This window comes from Piliocolobus tephrosceles, chromosome 13 (assembly GCF_002776525.5).
Source record: "Piliocolobus tephrosceles isolate RC106 chromosome 13, ASM277652v3, whole genome shotgun sequence".
Classification (NCBI taxonomy): Eukaryota; Metazoa; Chordata; class Mammalia; order Primates; family Cercopithecidae; genus Piliocolobus; species Piliocolobus tephrosceles.
Genome location: NC_045446.1, coordinates 30,515,468 through 30,536,172, shown reverse-complemented (window position 1 = coordinate 30,536,172; position 20,705 = coordinate 30,515,468). Strand labels below are relative to the sequence as shown.

Sequence of the window (20,705 nt, the reverse complement as noted above, 5' to 3'; positions counted from 1 at the left end):
TGCTGAAGTGAAATGCATATTTTACAATAACAATTTAATTATTCTACATTCCTCTGAGCTACATGATGACCTGTTACATAATTGCCAGTAATATAGAAATGTGCCTGCCTCATACAAACCCTTGCAATCCATGGAAGTTTTTATTTGACCTAAGAGTAAATTGCTTATTTACTTCTCCTTTACAACACAAAAAGCAGAGCATTTCCCCGCCACCCCAAATTGTTGTAATCAAATAAACAACACTGCATTTCAGTCTGTCATTTTTATTAAGCCCGCAGAGCTGTTTTTTTTTTTTTTCTACACACGACAAATACTTTGATATAATCTAGGATAATAAAATAGTTGAACAACTTTTTTTTTAAGATTTATATTTGTATAGAAACAATCTGTGGAGCTCCTCACCTCAAAATGAAGGTGTCTAAAAACAGTGATTCATCAGCATTGCTTTAAATAATTGCTTGGTTAAAAGTTGTGGTTTCCATTCTCAACCGAAATGTGTCTTCATGCAGTTTTCCTTGGGTCCAAAGCTTAAGGCCCTGGGAAGGAGGCCAAGAAAAAAGAATGGCCACTCCTTTCTGTCCTACCCTTGTGTGGAGGACAGTCATTGAAACAGGGGTGTTACAAAAGCCGGGAAGAAAAGAAATCAATTGCACATCTCTAGTTTGCAAGCATCAAAGTCACGACAAGTCTTTACACAACAACTCCCTATCTGTGGATATGAAATTCCATCATGATAGCACAGCGCCTGCTTGCCCCTAAATGTTCCTTTCTTCTGCTAATCATGTCAGTTACTACGGATGGCTGTGGCCGTAAGCTCTCCCTTAAGGGCTGGTCCTCTGTCACCTTGAAGTGTCAGCCTTTGAATTATGCCACTTGGATGCTCTGCCTTGGTACCCAATAAAGGTCTACCATCCCCTAAGAAATCCCTTACCCCACCCTCAAACCCCCAAAGTGCCTAAGAGTGAAGACGAAGATGCCATGGAGACGGTGTCTTCAGTGACCACCTCCCCAAAGATGCCCGGGGACTCAGGCCTATATCATCCCATTGATCTTAGTCCACTCGTAGATGTCCTGTTCGCACACTATGTCAGAGTTGATGAGGAGGTATCTGTCACCTACACAGAAATGCTTCTGACAGGCAGCACATTTGAAACATTCCAGGTGATACACTTTGTCTTTCACCCGCATTGTCATCTCATAGGCACGAATCCGTTTGTCACAGGATGCGCAGAGACCGTCTTGCCCAAAAAGCCTGGGGCAAAAGAAAGAAAAGCTAAGAAGACAGTGAAAGGGACAATCCTGGAAGACAGGGCTCGGGGATGAGCTCCAGAAAGGAGGCCGAACTTTCCAGATGTGAGGAAGCCAGGAAAGGTCAGCTCCAGAAGGAGGGCCGGCTAGTGCAATCTTTCTGAGCAGGCAGAGGGAACTCAGATGAAACTGGCATTTGGATCTGGCATAACTCCTCCCTTTTCTGAGCCCTCTCCCTGTCTGTAGCAACTGCTCACCATTCCCCTAGGCTGCCCCCTGGCTCCTCCTCTGTGGGCGAGACTCTCAGCTGATGTGATCTATGATAAGGAGTTAGGCAAGCATTACCTGTCCCCTCCCAGGGGAACCCTCATTTCAGAAGAGCAGCTGGAGGGAGACCCTAAGGGTCCCTTTGAGAGGGTACTGACCAGGAATGCAATAAAATGGGCATTCTTCTGAGGCTCCCAAACTCTATCATATCAACAGCCACTGATTCTACCTATGGGGAGAGTTGGCCTTGAATACCTCCATAAGCTGCAAAGCACATCTCTACCTGCTTATTCGCTGCGGCCCCAGCTGCTGGGAGACAGGGAGTTCCACAGGAAACACGCAGTACAGCTAATCACGCCTCTGAGATATAGAGGACAAACAGCATCTCTCCGCCACGAATGGAAGATCTTAATTCATGGCCCTCGCTGCCCCATTGTCATGAATCAAAAGTGAAACTTTTTTTCTGACATTTAAACCAAGACTCTCCCAAGCCTCAGTTGATCACTTATTTCAGGCAGTATGCAGTGTCAAGGTGGGAGAGAGAACATGGCAGGGCTCAGTGCAGCGGTTCTCAAAGTGTTGGTCCTAGGACCAGCAGCATCAGCACCGCCTGGGAACCTGTTAGAAATACAATTTCTCAGGCTGGGCGCAGTGACTCACACCTGTAATCCCAAGCACTTTGGGAGGCTGAGGCAGGCGGATCACTTGAGCTCACAAGTTTGAGACCGCCCTGGGCAACATGGCTAAACTCTGTCTCTACAAAAAATACAAAAATTAGCCGGGTGTGGTGGTGCATGCCTCTAGTCTCAGCTATTAATACTTGGGAGGCTGAGGTGGGAGGATGGCTTTAGCCTGGGAAGTGGAGGTTGCAGTGAGCCGAGATCATGCCACTGCACTCCAGCCTGGGTCACAGAGCCAGACCTTGATTCAAAAAAAAAAAAAAAAAAAAAGCAAACCAACAAATTCTCAGCCCTCCTCTGTCCCTACGCAACTGAAACACCCTGGGGAGAAGGCCCAGTAGTCTGTGTTAACGAACACTGCCGGGGGACTGGATGCAGGCTAACATTTGAGAATCAACAGCAAAAGTGCAGTAACACAAGTACCGGAAGCAGAGTAGACCCAGCTTCAATGTCCTGGTCCAGCCCTGAGTGACTCTGGAGAGACCTCTGATTCTCTGAGCCTCAGTGAAACAGCAGCCATCATAGGCTCCACCTCACTCAGCTGTTAGAACAACCAAATGAAGCATGTCAGGGCACCCATGGTCAAGGGCTAAGCCAACACCGGTTATGTTTTAACACATTTTGGGTGTATTCCCAGCTGCACCAGTCTTGCTGCAGGAAGTAATTTTCACTCGTGGCTGAAAACATAGCATGTTAGCAGGTGGTTTCTACATAAAACCTTTAGGACAGTTTTAGGTGAATGCTTGCTCTTACTGGAAGTTCTGATTGATTTCAGGATATCAGAGAATCAACTGGTACATTCTGAGAGGTTGTAGGGGACGTAAGGGCAGTTGACACATTTTGCAATATTTGGGCAAAATTAATGGAACTGAGAAGAGGTGGTCCATGAACGGAGAGCTCATTGTTCGGGCCAGGGCCAGCTAATTTTCCTCTGAATCCTGCTTTCCATTTGAAGATTTCTGAGTGTTTCCAAAGCACCGCCTGGGAGCAAACTCATTACGGGGGGAGAACATTTTATCCCAACGTAGCAGATGGTGGAGCTGCAGGTAACCGCCACATTGGAGGTCACAGAGTGGAAAGACAGTTCTGGTTTCCTGACTGTTCTGTAAGTTAAGTTTGGGCCTGAGCAACGACGAACAACTGAGAAAACAGTGTGCATGGAATGAATCCAACTGCCTGGGGTGGGCGATCCTTAAGGAAGGAGGAAGCTTATTAAAGGGAAGTCAGGGGGTAAATTACAATCCACATCAGGCAGTTAATGAAGGGAAGGACAAAGGACGAATATGTGACAGACAAGTTCAGGTCCCAGCATCACCTCTAACTTACCAGGTGACCTGAGCAAATGGAGTCCACTGCACAGGCTTCCGTGACTTAAGCCGTAAAGTAAGGGAACTGAAAGAGAAGGTCCTTGTAGCCCTTTCCAGCTCTGGGATTCTGAGATTCTAATATAGTAAAAAATAAGCCAGGAATTGACACCTAACTTGAACATTAACCTCTGGCACCAAGAATTGGTATCTTAGGCTGGATATCCCAGAAGCGGCCCCTGAGGCAAGGATTTATGTGCCAGTGATTTATGAATGATGCATTCTCAGGAAAAACCTGGAAGGCAGCAGGGGAGGCTGGAGGGAAGGGGAGGAGGCCAAGCCAAGTTGTGACCTCAGGCAAAGTCCCTCAGAGGGGAGGGACTCTGGAATATAAGTTATGCCTGGCTTCAGGCAAGGCTGCAGGGCTTGGTACTCCCACCATGTCTGTCACTGGTTAAGGTCCATTGGGGGTCTAGCGGGGGCAGGCATACTTCTGGCTCTAACAGATTCAGGTGCTGGCTGTTAAAAGCAAAACCACTGCCATCACCACCCCCCCACCACTCCCAGCACACTGGAATTAGTGAAGAGGGATCCAAGGAGATCTGGCTCGGCACAGACATGAACAGCTGCTCTCGGGTTCCCAACAACACAGCAGAGTTGAGGTTCCGCATGGGGGTCTCATGAATACTTGAAGCAAAATGTCGGAAAAGAACGGTAACAGGCAACTTAGCCACCGGAAATCCTCATGGGGACAAGTTATCCTAGGGGTGAAGAAGAATTCAACCCCATTGGAGGGCTCGTTTGGTCACTTTTCCAACTTGCCTTGTTAAAAGATCCTGCCAGATATACCAAGAATGCAAGTAAACAAGATCTTGGCTAAAGGACCATCCCCGAAGCAAAAGACAATTTTTCTCCTCTGTCAAGAGGTGTCCCATCTTAAGCTCTCTGCTGCCCATTTTAATAACAATAATATAAATATTAAAGGATGGCTGGAAATGCCTGCACTAATGCAGTTAATTAACATGTTGCCTAGGAATGTGGCAGGGAGAAGAATTATTTCATGTCACCAAGACACAAGTTAATTAACATTGGGTTCTCCCAGACGGTTTTTTTTTTTTTTTCTTCCTCTCCTTTTTGAAAATGGAAAGGATTAACAAGCCCAGGCAGCACTGGTTTTATTCCTGAATGTTATATAAAACGGTAGAGACAGGGAGAAGCCGGGGCTCTTCTGACCTTACTCAATCTGCACTTCATTTAATAAGATTCAAATGATTTGACAGGGATGGAGTCAAGGGTCCGATGGGATTCATTTCCCCGTCTGCCTTCTCACTGACTTGGCAAAGTGGGAGTGAGCAAAACCAGGTCTGTATTTATCCCAGTTCTATTTTTTGGGACTTAAAAAAAGGAAAACTGACCAAAATGATAAGCATGATCATTGCAAAATCCTACTTATTTTCTCAGAACCACCATATCTGCAAGGACTGCAAGGACTTTATCTGGGAATTCAAGAAGGACAAAAGGCTTCTTCCATCAGTCTTTAGGTAAAGCTTCCTTCACTGTGAAACCGCCTGCAGTTTTTTGGTTTTGTTTTGTTTCTGTAACGTAAAATGCTCTGAGGGCAGGTTCGAGGGGAAAAGCTGGCCCAGCAGCCAGGGGCGCTGAGGTCTCAACAAGCTTCCATGGGCTGGATGGTCCGGGAGTATCAGGGAAGCATGCCTCTCAGACCCTCTGCTCCAGGAAGACAGAGAAATCCTGACAGCTACACAGCTGAGCAGATCTGACAGTAGAGGGCACAGAGCGAGTTACCTCCACAGCAGCTCCTCGGAAACCAGAAACGCTAGTACATTCTAGGCAAAGGCATTCACAGAGTGCTGGAAAATTCGGATGGCCAACAGGATGGCCCAGAGCATGGGAGATGTCCTCAGCTCCTGTCTTACTTGGCGTGGTCGAGTTCCTATTTTACCCTTCCATTCTTCCATCATTAGATTGGAAAATAATGATTACGTCATAAGGATAACTTATAAGAGCAGCTAACATCTATTTGATCCATACGAGTCAAGTAGTTTATCTGCATTATTCCATCAAATCCTCCCCACATCCTTAGAGGTAGGTGCTATTATGATCCCCATTTTACTGATGAGGAAATCGAGTCTTAGGAAGGTTAAGTAACTTTCCCAAGGCCGCCGGGAAGCAAGGGTGTTGGGACTCAAACCTCCAACTGCCTGCAGGGCCTTTGCCTTCTGTTCTTCAAAGACTGCCTTCCTGCTATGAGTCAATGCTTGGAGCTCCGCATGCTTTCTATTTTTAAATTTCTCATCATATAATATTGGAGTCATACAAAAGAATATTTATAACATATATATATATATGTTCTGAAGCATTCAAATGAGGTCCTCCAAACTTAGAAACACTCCCAGTTCCTCTGATCCTCCGTGCGTACTCCTCTTCAATCCCATCCCCTGGCTTCTCCCGCTCCCCAAGGGAACAAACTTTTCTGAATTTTGGGTGTACAATTCTCTTGCCTTTAAAGATATTAGTATTTTACCACATAGGAACGTAACCCTGAAAATATGCTTCTCAAACAGGAAGAAATGCCCTCTGCTTCTCAGCACGGGAGCTGCGACTCCGTTTCTGCAGCCTGACCTCTTTCTATAGGTGGCGTCTGAGCCTGGAACAGGGTCGGGGGCAACATACACACACTGCAGATACCCAGGGACCACCCAGCCTCCCTCCTGAGGGCCCCAGTGGAGTGCCGGGGAGGGTACCTGAGATAGTCTCTCCGGCAGAGCTTCCGGCCCAGTTTGTAGTAGAGGCGCCGGCCCACCTCACCCAGCCGGCAGCCACAGAGGTCGCAGCTCAGGCAGTCCTCGTGCCAGTACTGGTCGATGGCCTTCAGGAAGTAGCGGTCCCCGATATTCTGCTGGCAGCCGCCGCATGTCAGCAGGGACGGGGGGATCTGCAGCACCTCATCCACTGGTTCCCTGGAGAGAAGGCCAAGCATCAGGCACAGCCTCACCAGGGTGAGACCAGCACCGGGGGCCGAGATCATTTTGGGCCAGACAGGGTACCTCACCTGACTGCCTTTTGGTGACCTAAGGGAGAAGGGACAGGACAATACATCCCTTGGCCAGACTGCAGAGTCCCAAGCAACCTTGGGTTAAGACGGGAGAGAGCCAGACCTTACTCCCTAGGATCTCTAAGAAGTAAACACAGGGCACCAAGAAGCATCAAAGGTAACTGCAGGTGGCACTGTGCCCCTGCCCATGCCCAGCACCACCTGGGCACCTCTGGTCTCCTTCTGCTTTTTCCCTCTCTCCCCGCTGACTCTCCCTCTCTGTCTTCACAGATTTCCCTCATTTTCCTCCTCCTATACCCAAGGACACTGCCTAACCTCAGAGGAGGCACCCTGGACTAAAAGAGTCGCTCACCACCAGGGCAGCGGATGACCCAGAGAGCTAAGAATCTGCAAATCTCCTGTTGAATAAAGTGCCATCCTCCCTCCAGCCCTTCTCACCCGCACAAAAGCAGAGGTGAGGAAGAAAGAAGAATGAGACCAAAAATTATTTTAGGCTGCTTTCTCTTTCCAAAATAAAAATTCCATCAGGATATAATAGGAATTCTCCTAGTTTTACTCTTTTACAGAAATTCCATTTTCCATTCTTCCTACTGAAGGAATACTTGGAGGAAAATCCCATATTGTAAGGCCATTGTTACACTTATGAAGAACATCAAATAGGCCTTTCTTTCCTTACCTGAACATTTTTATAACAGTAAAGCTGATTCGGATAAAGTTGATTTGAGGAAGAAAATGAAGTGGGGGCAATGATTATTTCAAAGACAGTGGAAGGCAATTAAACAGTCACTGACATCTCAATCCAGCAATTGTTAATGGGCTGTGACACGCGTTCTTTCATTTATGCGCCATGCACAGTATCTCCTGTTCACTTTGCTTCACTGGAATCTGAATACTTTTTTAACATTTAAAAATAAATAGTTTTGCTAAAAGAAAATAAACGAGTGGAAGGAATTATTCTAGTGTGCCCCAAATGGGGCACAGGAAACACTTAATACTCGTTGATTTGTAATAATTAGCAAGTGTTCTCTGGAACCTTAAACACAAATCTATTTCTTAAAAATCTATTATGGTTCAAAAAACAGACCTTCTTCCAACTGTAAAATTCCCAAAGGGAGTTTCCCCCTGGGTGCCCTGCAGGTATAAATCCATGTCTCCTGTTTCTAACTAGTACTAACTTATCAGGTGATCTTCTGTCCTAATTGGTCTGAGCCCACAAAGCCCAGCAGTCATTATACCTGGGGACAGGAGGCTAGGTGGCCCAATGTCTATAACACTCTGACAACTTCAGAGGATTCTGTCATGTGAAGAATGAAGCGTTTCTTGTGAATATTTAGGAGTGCTAAAGCCATGCCCACACTTTCTAGATACAGTGTAACAGCATTTCATGAGATTATCATCTTTGGAACAAGCAAATGTGAAGCTCAAGTTAGTTTATCTGGGGGGAAAAAAAAAATTGCCAGGCACAGTGGCTTATGTTTGTAATCCCAGCACTTTGGGAGGCCAAGGCAGGAGGATCACTTGAGCCCAGGAGTTTGAGGCCAGCCCGGGCAACATGGCAAAATCCTGTCTCTACAAAAAATATAAAAAATTGCCCAGGCTTGGTGGCATGAGCCTGTAGTCCCAGCTACCCAGGAGGCCGAGGTGGGAGGATCACTTGAGTACAGGAAGTTGAGGCTGCAGTGAGCACTGCACTCTAGCCTAGACAACACAGTGAGACCCTAGCTCAAAAAAATCAAAACTATAGTTTCTTTTTTTTTTTTTTTTTTTGAGACAGAGTCTTGCTCTGTAGCCCAGGCTGGAGTGCAGTGGTGCCATCTTGGCTCACTGCAAGCTCCGCCTCCTAGGTTCACACCATTCTCCTGCCTCAGCCTCCCGAGTAGCTGGGATTACAGACACCCGCCACCTCGCCCGGCTAATTTTTTGTATTTTTAGTAGAGACAGGGTTTCATTCACTGAAGCCTTGCTTTCTTTCCTTTGTTTTTACAGATTGTATATAAGGACTGCCATTTTCCCTTCTAATAACTAATACCCTAGCGTTTTTATGTGTATCAACTCGGAATTGCATCTCTTCTCTTTCCACAGCCCATGGTCTTACTCTGGGCTTTCAAAACCACTCATGGGACCTCGACAGACATTGGACGTCCCGATGCTGATGCTGCCAAAGGACTGTGAAAGAGGATAATTTGCCCTTAGCTGGTGCAAAACTGCCTGGAATTCAAATGAACTGCTCTTGTTACTCACAGGGGAGGCAGTGGGGGCCACCAGTGGCACAGCAAGGGAATCTCTGTGTTCATGAATTCTGGCTGGCTTTCTGTCCAAATGTTTCATTTGCATATAGCTAGGCAAGTCTCCATCTGTAATTTGGAGATGCTGATTGTAATGACCCAAGTCGGCTTTGAGGAAGTACACAATGAAGCATCTAGTAGGATACTGGACAATAGGAGGAATGTAAAGTAAAAGAGTTATGATGATGGCCTGAGATGAGATGGAGAAGTAAAGTGTAAGATATTGGCTCTGTCTTTCTATAATTAATTGATAATATCACATTATACTTAGTGGGCAATCCAAGACAATGAATGAGATTGTTCACACTCAAATTAATATTTTATGTTCTCCCAGACCCTTATCTTGAATATTACACCTGAGTATCATTTCAGCCTGGATTTCTGGGATAATCATAACAATTTCTAAGGGGGTGGGGAGAATGTGCTGCTGCAATTTCTCAACTAGCTTGTCCCTCTTTGATCAGAAACTGCCTTCGCTGGGCAAATAGTGAAGTGAAGGAAGGAGCTGGTGAGCCTCCTGTAGTAGATATCTGCTGTGTTAGGAAGTTAGGATGTTTCCGTTTTCTAACCTCAGTGAAAAAGCACAAACTTTGAAAGAAGCAAACTTTCTTCAGGGAAATGAAACTTTCAGATTTGCCTTCTACTGAAAGGATTAGTGACTAAATTCTGCTGATCAAAAAGGCGTAAGGCACCAATTCATCCAATTCACTCCCTTATTGTGTTACTATGATCTTGCCCAGTCTCTGAATCTCAAAGCTCAGTTGTAATTTTATTTTTAAAAAAGTGATCAAACCACCCTTTAAACCCATTGTTTACATAAACATACTTTTAAAAGGAAATGTTATTTTTCTGCTGAGAATTTGTTGAAGGAATTGGGGGTTTTTGCTACAACAAACCTAGCTCATTACAGAACTGGCGTCTTAACCTTCAAGACGGAATAGCGATGTTTATATTCTCATTGGATGGTGGTACTTCCTGTGTTTTATGAGAACATGCTGAGCTTTTATGCTGGTAACTGAGGGTAAAACCCAGGTAAATAAACACCATAGAAAGCCGAAACTGAAGGGTGTATGTGTGTGTGTGTGCGGTATTTCAAGCAGGAAAGCACAATTCTTTTAAACCAGGAAAAGAAAAAACAAAACAAATGTCTCTTAGAAGCACAAATGGGCAAGTCATTAACCAGCTCCTTTGGTCTTGTGTAACAAATCCCTTCAAAGGATTAGAGGGGGACTTCAAAGGAATAAAAATTCTCAAAACCAGACAGCTAATGACTCTTAAAAGGGCATTTGCGTTGACAGGAAAATGATATCTTAAACACCCCTTGCTACCCATGTTAACACTAAAGAATTGGTGAGAGATAGAAAAACATTCCAAACCAGTACGAGGCTCAGAAAACAGATGCGGTCAATGCTCATTAGAGCTCTGGTTCCCTGAGCCCAAACCCTTTTGAGACTATGCTAAAAACTACGAGCCTCTACTCCCCAGAAGAATTCACCTGTACACAAAATGGTGCATTCACTTTCGAGGTTCACAGACCCCCATGGTGGACCCCGAGGGGGGCTACACGTACTCAGATTTACTCCGGATTTCGCTGCTCTAGAAATCCCCGGAGGCCCAGAGCCAGCTCCAAGGTGGACGGTCGGACCCCTCACCCGCCCGTTACCCGCGCGGCTGGCAGCGGCTCCACCTGCGGACCGGGAAGGCGGCCGCTGGGGACCCCGGAGGCCTCCACTTGGAATGTTCCCTTTTCCAAGACCAAATGGACAAAGAGAACGGGCCGAGAAGGAGAAGTGCGAAGGGAGCAGAGTCAAGCACGGAACGCTCTCCGGACTGCACCTGCGCGCCTCCAGGCTCCCCTTGTGCCTGCTCCCGTGCAAACTTTCTGGCCCCCGGTGGCTTTAGGCAGCGTCCTGATAGCCTGGAGTGGCCCGCAGAGGCGCCGGGCCGACCCCTCTCCCTGCCGCCCACCGCCCAGTCCCTCTCCCAGGGCCCCCGAAGTCACCCGGGAGGAAGAGGGAGCTCAGCGCTCCGCACAGGGGGCCAAGAGCACGCCGCGGGCGCGCACCTGGAGTCCCCTCGAAGGCCGCCCGGGTCCCCCAGCCGCTCCGGGACGCGAGACCGTGGACACCGGGGGTGGCAGGGGCAGAGGCAGGGGCGCCGCACTTACTCTGAAGGGTCCAGGCTCTTCCTTTCGATGGCCGAGGACATTGGGGAGGGAGGCGGCGTGCCGGGCGGCGGGGGCGCTCCCTTTGTGGCGCGGGGCTGGCCGGCTGCCGGGGCTCGGACCCCCTCGGGTGCTCGGGCGCCGCCGCCGCCGCTCCTGCGCCTCCGCTTGCTCCGGCGCTCCGGCGGCGAGCTCGCCCCTCCGCGCTCAAGGACACTCACCGCGCTCCCTTCAAATGCCAAAGAGAGAGAGCGAATCACCGGGCTGCGGGCGCGCCGCGGCCGAGGCGGGGGCCGGGGCGCGCAGCCTGGCCCCGGGCGGCTGCAGCTGCTGCTGCTGCTCAGGACTTAACCTTCCATCCCGGTCCCGCCGCCTCCGCCGCCCGGTCCCTCTCGCGCGCTGTCGCCGGCTCCGCGCCGCCCTCGGGGATGGTGCGCGCCCGCCCGGCCGCCCCGAGCCCCTCGCACCTTCGGCCCGGGTCGCGGCGCGCTGCTCGCCGCCGAGGGCAGAACGGGGGCGGCGGCCTGGGGGCGGGGAGGGGACCGTGCGTCTCTCCCCGGGCTTCCTCCTCTCTCGGGAAGGTCTATTTTCGCTCAGCTTCCCTCTGTCTCTGGTTTCATTTCCTTTTTCCTGATCACGATTCAAATACAATAGAAGGAAATCACATTTAAAGAGACAGCTGCCCGGTTCCCACCTCCCCTTTTTTCTTCTTCTTCTTTTTTTTTTTTTTAAAGGGGGCTCCTGGGGATTAGCAATACAAACAGCAGCATCAGGACTGACTTGGCTTCTTAAAGGGGCCAGTGTCGGGGACTCCGGGACGGGGAGATCCGCTCAGCTAACACCTCTCCTTGGAGAGGAGGCTGGGCAGCCACTAAATCATTCTTCAGGGCTTCCCCTCTTCAGCCTTTCCCTTTTGGTTTAATTAAGGCAGAAAGTAACCCACGAACAGCTCGAGCAAGCAAGAAAAAACAAGAATGTGAAATAAGCACCTACAGAAATGCAAGTGTTCCGAGTGGATTTTGAGCCCGTCCCAGGTTCGAGATCCCAGGTCCAGGGACGCCGAGCACCAGGATGCCCCGGACAGCGCGGCTCTGCAGGCTATCGGCTGCGGGCTCCAGGCTGCGGCCGCACTCTGCAGAGGCGATGGGGGTGCGCGAGCCGGGACTGCACGGGCCGGGGACGCCTGAGCAGAGCCAGGGCAGCTAATCCCAGAGGGAGGGTGGCTGGGAGGGACTTCGCGGGGCCGGGGCTCCTCTCAGTCGGCTGGTGTCGGAATCCCCTCCCTCAGCACCTTTCAGAAAGCGGACTCCTGCGATTAAACTGCCCCCCATGTAAAATGCCAGTAGTACCCCGACCAGAGAAAGTGTTTTTCCAGTGGTACAGAACAGTATTAGGGAGATAATTTTGCCCTGGGTCAGGCACAGAGAAAGAAGGCGGACTTGATTTGGGGGTTCAGGCTTCCCCCACTCAGCCTCCTTCTAGAAAGAGGTAGGAACGCAGAGGGTAAGAGGCGGGAGGCCAATAGTCTGCCCTTCCATGGAGAAAACGTTTGGCTCTCCTGGGCCTCAGAGTTCCTCGAAAATATCTGCGTTCAGAAACTGAAAGACCTATTTGTGCGTGATGCCAGTCACTAAGGCTTGCAAAGAGGGAACGTACTTTCAGGATCCATAGTTTTATATGATCAGTCTGGATCATAGGCATACATTTTTGTTCCCATTTTAAAGATGACACATGGATCTGGATGAGCTCACCCTGAAAGGTGGTAGTTGAAGTCAGAAGTGAATCCCTGAGTGCTTCATTTTCCCTGTTCAGAGCCAAAGCTTCATGACTTGTTACAAGTATAACCACGGTTTACTACTGCCTGCATGCTTTTGTCATTTTCTGATCCCTGTGTCCCAAGGCTTGGGTCCCTCATGGGTATAATCAAAAGCTGTGTGTGTATGTGTGTGTGTGTGTGTGTGTCTCAAAGGAAGGCTTAAGAGCAAATTTTTGTCCAAGTGGAGCCTTCAGTATATAAAAAGACTTTTTTTCGGCTGTACTTGGTGGCTTATGCCTGTAATCCCAGCACTCTGGGAGGCCCAGGCTAGCCTGAGCAACACAGTGAGACCCCATTCCTACAAAAAAGAAAAAAGAGGCCGGGCGCGGTGGCTCAAGCCTGTAATCCCAGCACTCTGGGAGGCCGAGACAGGCGGATCACGAGGTCAGGAGATCGAGACCATCCTGGCTAACCCGGTGAAACCCCGTCTCTACTAAAAAATACAAAAAACTAGCCGGGCAAGGTGGCAGCGCCTGTAGTCCCAGCTACTCAGGAGGCTGAGGCAGGAGAATGGCGTAAACCCGGGAGACGGAGCTTGCAATGAGCGGAGATCCGGGCACTGCACTCCAGCCTGGGTGACAGAGCGAGACTCCATCTCAAAAAAAAAAAAAAAAAGAAAAGAAAAAAGAAAAAAAATTAGCTGGGCATGGTAGTGCTTCCCTGAAATCCTAGCTACTCAGGAGGTGGAGGTGGAAGGATTGCTTGAGCCCAGGAGGTTGAGGCTGCAGTGAGCCATGATCGCACTACTGCCCTCCAGTCTGGGGAACAGAGTGAGACCCTGTCTCAAAAAAAAAAAAAAGTTGTTTTTTTTTTTCCAATAGACCCTTGTTTTTAATCTAAAAAAGAAAATTCTTAGAATTTTAGGCAAGCCTAAACTATGTGATAAATATGTAACCTACCACACTACTTTCATTTCTAACAGAAATGAAAATAAACACATAGGTTGTGATGAACAGTTTCCCTACTTTAACCAGTCAATGTGGTGGTTAAATGCTGGAATTTTGGAACCCAGCTGCCTGGGTTTGATTTAGACTCTTAAAACTTATCAGCTAGCATGGCCTAGGAAAATCATTTAATCTGAGGAGGCAATATGCAGTAGTAGCTCTGGAGTCAGGCTACCTGGATTCTAGCCCACCCTTGACCACCTGTGTGAACCTGGGCTCACAGCAGGAATTTAAACTCCCAGTATCCTGGCCAGGCTCGGTGGCTCACACCTGGAATCCCAGCACTTTGAGAGGTCAAGGCGAGCGGATCACTTGAGGTCAGGAGTTCGTGACTGGCCTGCCCAACATGGTGAAACCCCATCTCTACTAAACATACCAAAATTAGCCGGGTGTGGTGGGACATGCCTGTAACCCCAACTACTCTGGAGGCTGAGACAGGAGAATTGCTTGAACCCGGGAGGCGAAGGTTGCCGTGAGCCAAGACTGTGCCAATGCACTCCAGCCTGGGTGACACAGCGAGACTCTGTCTCAAAATAAATAAGCAGATAAACAAACAAACAAATAAAATAAACTCCCAGTATCCTCATCTGTAAAATGGAGACGACAGATCCTATTGCCTAAGTTATTGCGGGGATTATATGAGTAGTGCACAAAATGGTGGCACATAGATTTGTAATGGCATGGGAGTAATAACAGATATGAGGTTGCTTGCATGAAAAGCAACTGGTATATAGTAAGCACTCATAAATGGCAGCTGCTATGTTATGGCAAAGGGCATCATGAAGATAATTTTAAAAGAGCTTGACATTAAATTTAAAGGTGAAATGGGGGTTTAAAATAAGAATTGCCCACCCAAATTTGGAAACTATTTCCTGTGTTGTAAAAGTAGGAAACAGGATCCCTTCACCTCACCCCCTTCTCCTAAATAAAACATGTAAGCATTTTCCATTTTCATGTTCATTATAGTGGTGACTAAATGACCTGTTTGCATCTGTTTGGGTGTTGTTTGTTCGTTTTTTTTTTTTGAGATGGAGTCTCTCTCTGATGCCCAGGCTGGAGTGCAATGGTGCAATCTCAGCTCACTGCAACCTCCGCCTCCTGGGTTCAAGCAATTCTCCCTGCCTCAGCCTCCCAAGTAGCTGGGATTACAGGTGCCCACCACCACGCCCAGCTAATCTTTTGTATTTTTAGTGGAGACGGGGTTTCGCCATGTTGGCCAGGCTGGTCTCAAACTCCTGACCTAAGGCGATCCACCTGCCTCGGCCTCCCAAAGTGCTGGGATTCCAGGCGTGAGCCACCGCACCTGGCCACATCTGCTTGTTTTTATTTAATCTGATAAATTATTACTTTCCTTGTTACAGTTCTGCATGGGGCTCAAGTCAGTCGTTAAAATAAATATATCCTTGGGTTCCAAGAGGTAACCTCAGAACAGCCAACTTCAGGGCATAAAGTTTCTTTTTAATAATATGCTTCTACTTTGACCTGAGAGTGTAAAGAAAAAGAGATTACTGCATATGACTTTGGGTCAGTTTCTTATCTTGCACAACTCTTTGGGGAGAACTTCCTTAGAGAAGGTGAATATTTGAAATGGTATCTTAAGATTTCAATTTCACACACAGTGGTTGTAAGAAATAACTGCCTGCCGGTGGGATTTCATTCCTATTCAACGGGCAATTAAATTGCTCAAATTTAAGTTTAACATTTAGAATCAAGTCTCAAAATGTGTTTTTATTATGAATAATTTTAAAGCAATCATGACCTTATTGTATCCTCCCATAACAACTAGTACATGCCTTATGCAGAAGAGAGACTCAGGAACTGTGAGGTGATTGGGACATGTAAAACGGTTCTTTAAAAGTTGAGGAAATCTCTATTTGATCCCTGCCAATGGGACTGAAATTTCATTCCTTTTCTCTTTCCCCCAACTCCTTGCAAATCTTAAATATTCTAAAGTCTAGAAAATGTTCAAGTTTTCCTTCTTGAGTAAGAATGCTAGAAGAATGAATCAATCTCCGTGATGGCTCTGACCCCAGATGGATCATTTTTTTTTTCCCTGTGGGCATTTTCTATTCTTTTTGCTTATTACATCTACAATTGTTTTCTAGGGAAGAGCAGATTCAAGTGACTAAGGTTACGTTCCTTTGCTAAAATGGACTTCTGGTAGAAATGAAAATGCAAATATAATTGAGATCCCAACATTATGATAATTTACCTCTCTCTTTTTTTTTTTACAACCATTAGAAGCCAAGTTGCAACATATGCTTTGTCACTTGTGACATTCATATATAAAAATATGACATTTTGTTTCTAAATGTGGCATTCAGGAAGAAAAATAAAGATCTGTCTTAATAGGGGTTCAGCTCCCATGGAGAATTTTTTAACTATTCAGTTGTCACAGGCGTCTTGCACTCAGACTCATTTCAGAACATTTCAGGACCAGCTGACAGATAAGTTTGCACAGATGTTAGGCCTATTAGTAACCTTAGTGATAGGCAAATTCAGTTTTCTGTATAGTGAAGAGCCCAAAATACATCTTTTAAAAAATCCACTTCAACTGAGTCTTAGGATGAGCGTAGAAGCTGAGCTGTTTGCTAGCTCTGTGATCTGGGAGAATTTACTTCACCTCCCTGAACCTCAGTTTCTGTACCTGTCAAGTGGAGGATGGAGGCAATCATAATGTCACCAGGGCCAGAACTAGGATGGGGCCACTGGGGTGCCTGCTTGCCTCACAGGAGTTTTGAGAGGATTCAATAGGATATGTATAAAAATGCTTTGCACAGTGATGCTGCACAGTAAATGGTCAGAAATGATAGCTGTTGGTTTTACCCCATCTTTCAGAAGTAATCACCACTGTATCAGGAAGCAACAATCTCCCAGCCAATCAGGACATCCGCCAAAGAGTGCTGAGACTGGGGTGCTGTAGAAAGAGCTGAAGTTCACCTAAGACCTGGGCAGGCCTCAGGCCAGAAATGCAGGGCTGTGCCCATTTGGGGGCCTGGGTAGGCTGCTGACAGCTGCATTGCTTCTCTGCTACACTGACTGCTTCAGCCACATCCCTGATTCTTCATCTGATTTTCCCCCTTCCAACAACTTTCAAACCACCATTTATAATTTTAAAAAGAAGCCAAACAAAGCACTGAAGGAGCCACCCCTAAATGTCACCATTTCTCCGTGAGTTCTTAGCAGTGTTAAGCTCACAGTGTGTCCTAGTGGAAGGGGCCTGAGAAATGGGATTTTCTAGCTTGCTCCTTGGAGCAGTAGGAGTTTGAAAGTGCCTCGCTAGTGGGCGTCACCCACCCCTGCTCCCACTGCAGCAGTTCTGCGTTCATTGACCTTGGGCATGCTGCCCAACCTCTCTGCATTTGAGCTTCCCCATCTGTAAAGTGGGAGTATGCAGAGTACCTGTCTCATGGAGCTGTTCTAAGGATTCTGTGAAATGAAGCAGATCAGATGCTTGGAGAGGAAAGTGGCACACTGTCAGCTTATATGGAAAATTTTGCTTATAAAAAGAGATTCTAATTGTAAAATGTTTGGGCAGCCGGGCACGGTGGCTCACGCCTATAATCCCGGCACTTTCTGAGGCTGAGGCGGGTGGATCACCTGCGGTCAGGAGTTCAAGACCAGCCTGGCCAACATGATGAAACGCTATCTCTACTAAAAATATAAAAACTAGCTAGGCAAGGTGGCCAGCACCTGTATTCCCAGCTACTCGGGAGGCTGTGGCAGGAGAATCGCTTGAACCCGGGAGGCAGACGTTGCAGTGAACTGAGATCGCGCCATTGCACTCCAGCCTGGGTGACAAGAGCAAAACTCTGTCTCAAAAAAGTGTTTGAGCACCCATTGATAATTCAAACCCTTTGATGGACAAGGTAAATGAGACATATATACAGGATCAACAGTTCCTTCCTCCGCCTCAGGCAATCGTCAGACCTTCCCCACCTTCTCTCGTGGGTACCAAACCCTAGACTTCATTTGCTGCTTCAAGTTCAAGATGAGAATCAGAGCCAGGTGAGCTGACTCACTGAGCTGTCTTTATGCTCTTTGTTTATACAGTCTCTCTCCTTTCTGCAGCTATGCAGAGGTACCACACCTGAGTGACACACCACAGTGCCTGGGACCCCGGCACAGCATATTTGAGATCCAAACTCACTGTGGCCTGGAAGGCCCTATTATCTGGCTTCTACTGCCCACCCTGTTCTTTTCTCCAGCATGCCCCTTCACTCTGTCTGCTTGAACCACACTGGCCTTCTTCCTAGTCCTTAAAACAAACCAAGCTGATTCCTACCGTAAGACTTTTGCACTTGCCCTTCTCTCTGCTTGCAATGCTCTTCCCCTGGATCACCCCATGGCTCCCATGTACTTCATTCAGGTCTCTATTCAATATTTCATCCTCAGAGGGGCTTTATAAGATTCTGCTTCTCCTCGCTCTCCATCCCTGTTACCCTGCTTTGTTTTTCTTCCTAGCATTATCACTGCCTGCTCTTTACTACAGATGTATGTGCAGGGTTTTGGTGTGTGTTTTGTTTTGGCCTTTCCTCCCAGCTAGAATGTAAACTCTGTGAGGGTAGAAATTCTTTCTGACTTGTTCCCAGTTGTGTCTTCAGCACCTAGAATGTACCTAACTGTGGCTGGCCCTCAATAAATATTCATTAAAAGAATGACTGTACAAATGGCAGCACCATTCCCCTTGGCCAAAGCATGCCTGCATGATGCCCTCTGGGTGAAAGTGGAGAAGGAACTTCAAGGTCCTTTGTTTTTCTTGAGCATCATTACTGGGAGAAGAATAAGGGTCCAGATACCATTTGTATTTGGGCCCAAGAGTTTGGTTTGGGAAAGAGATCAGGCTTTTGGCTCCCAGGAACAGAGAAACGGTGGTGTCTAGAAGCCACAAGGCCACTCTTTGCAGCCTGACTCTCCACTGCAGAACCTCTACCCTCTCCAAGGACTGAAGTGTAGAATGCAGTCAATCATATGAGTAAAAGCAAAGGCTTTGGAGAGAGAAAGCCTTGTGTTTGAGTCTTGGCTCCTTTAAGTACGTGGTTTTAGGCAAATTATTTAACAGTCCCGAACCTCAGTCTCATCATGTGCAAAACAAGGATAATAATATCTTCATTACGGGTTGTAGGAATAAAATGAGATCATGCATGCCAAATGCTGAGCCCAGTGATCAACATGGAATAAGTGCTCAATGGATGGCAGCTATTGTTAGAATTAATTAAGCAAAAAGAACCTCAGAGGACAATAGTCAACCAGGGAAGGGCTTTCTTGGATAGACATAGATGGATAACTGGAGTTCTCCCCTACAAGGGCTTAGTTCAAGCAAGGTGGGGTCAACATTCTTGCCTGGGGAACACAGTGTCTTGTCTTACCTCTCCCAGTATGTTGGCCTCCACAGGACAGGTGAGTTAGGTTCACAGAGGCCTGGCTGAGGCTCACATTCAGGAAGGCAACATAAAGAAGGTGCCAGAAGCCATTCCTGGCCATTGGCTCTTCAGAGTCACGTGTCACTGATCTGAGACATTGCACCCCAGACAGGCTTTCTATTGGAGGAAGTGGGGAGGATGGGGACAGGCCGCTGCTGGGGAAGCTGTGTTTTCTGGCATTTGGGCCATCAAAGGGCGCTGAGCCTGACAGGGGAAGGTGATTCTGACCTTTCTGATGGCACTTGCCCCTGCAAGCTGTCTCCAGATTTTTTTTTTTTCTTTTGAGACGGTGTCACACTCTGTTACCCAGACTAGAGTGCAGTGGCACGATCTCGGCTCACTGCAACCTCTGCCTCCTGCTTTCAAGTGATTCTCCTGTCTCAGCCTCCTGAGTAGCTGGGACTATAGGTGCACACCACCATGCCCGTCTCATTTTTGTATTTTTAGTAGATAGGATTTCACCATATTGGTCAGGCTGGTCTTGAACTCCTGACCTCAGGTGATCTACCCGCCTTGGCCTCCCAAAGTGCTAGGATTACAGATGTGAGCCACTGTGCCCAACCTGTCTCCAGATTCTTAAGCGACAAACCTCAGCAAGAAGGAGTAGAGCTGGAATCTCCTCTATGATGCTCCCTAGAAATACCCATTGTTGAGGGAGGTATCCTTTGGCCAAAAACAGAGAAAGAGGTGCTTGTTTTTTTCTGCCAGTTTTTGCTGCTTCCCTTCAGTCACCCCTCATGTGTTTTACTGCCACACTAACTGATCTGGAATACTGTTTTCTTCCCTGTCAACACCATGCTCAAGAATTTGCACTGGTTCCCTATCGTCTATGACCATCCACAAGTTGCTTAACCTCTTGAGACCTCAATTTTCTCATTTTATAGAGAAAAGAGGCAGACTGGAAGGTTAGAGCTGAAATTCTATGTGTGATTCTGTCATTCTAGCAGGTCAAGACCAAATTTCCCATGCTTCCATTAAAGGCACCCTGTAATCCTGCTCACTCCATTGATCCAACTTTATATCCCACAGTCCTGGACCCTGAACCTTCCCATCCAGCCTGTTCTCCTCTCTGATCTTAAATATCCTGCCTCTGCCATTTGTGTGCACTGTGTTATTCTTTTCTCTCTGTCGGGGATGTCTGCTTTCTCCCTGTTTTAAAGCTTTGGTACTACAATAGTAGAGTGATTAAGAGTAGAGGCTTTGAGATAAATAAACCTGGCTTCAAGTCTCTGCTTTACAACTTACTATCTGGGTCATCTTAGGAAAAATCTCTGAGCTTCAGTGCTTGCAATGATCAAATAGACAATGATAAATGTAGGGTTAGGAGTAGTCATTGAGATAATGTATGCAGTGGGCAGAGCACAGTGCTTGGAACATAGTAGGTGCTCAGTAAATGGCAAAGATTATCGCAGTTAGTATAAAATCCTCTCCAGTCTTCTCTGCTTCTCCAAATCTTGCCCAATGTGGACCCAGATCAAGCTACATCTTTACCCTGAAG

At 47.3% G+C, this 20,705-nt stretch overlaps 1 protein-coding gene across 4 annotated transcripts in view; it reads right to left on the bottom strand.

Moving 5' to 3' along the window:
• Nucleotides 1-247: 247 nt before the first annotated feature.
• Nucleotides 248-20,705, bottom strand: part of LMO2 (LIM domain only 2) — a 34,183-nt gene continuing 13,725 nt past the window's right edge. For 2 of the 4 annotated variants that reach the window (XM_023185502.1, XM_023185501.1), the window contains exons 2-5: nucleotides 11,492-11,654; nucleotides 11,028-11,253; nucleotides 6,265-6,480; nucleotides 248-1,252 (exon numbers count right to left, since the gene is read on the bottom strand). In XM_023185502.1, the coding sequence (XP_023041270.1) occupies nucleotides 1,033-1,252; nucleotides 6,265-6,480; nucleotides 11,028-11,253; nucleotides 11,492-11,654 (825 nt within the window). In that variant the 3' untranslated portion in view covers nucleotides 248-1,032. Of the gene's footprint in view, nucleotides 1,253-6,264; nucleotides 6,481-11,027; nucleotides 11,254-11,376; nucleotides 11,655-12,017; nucleotides 12,656-20,705 lie in introns of those variants that run through there. The other 2 variants (XM_023185503.1, XM_023185504.1) reach the window with 2 other exon arrangements.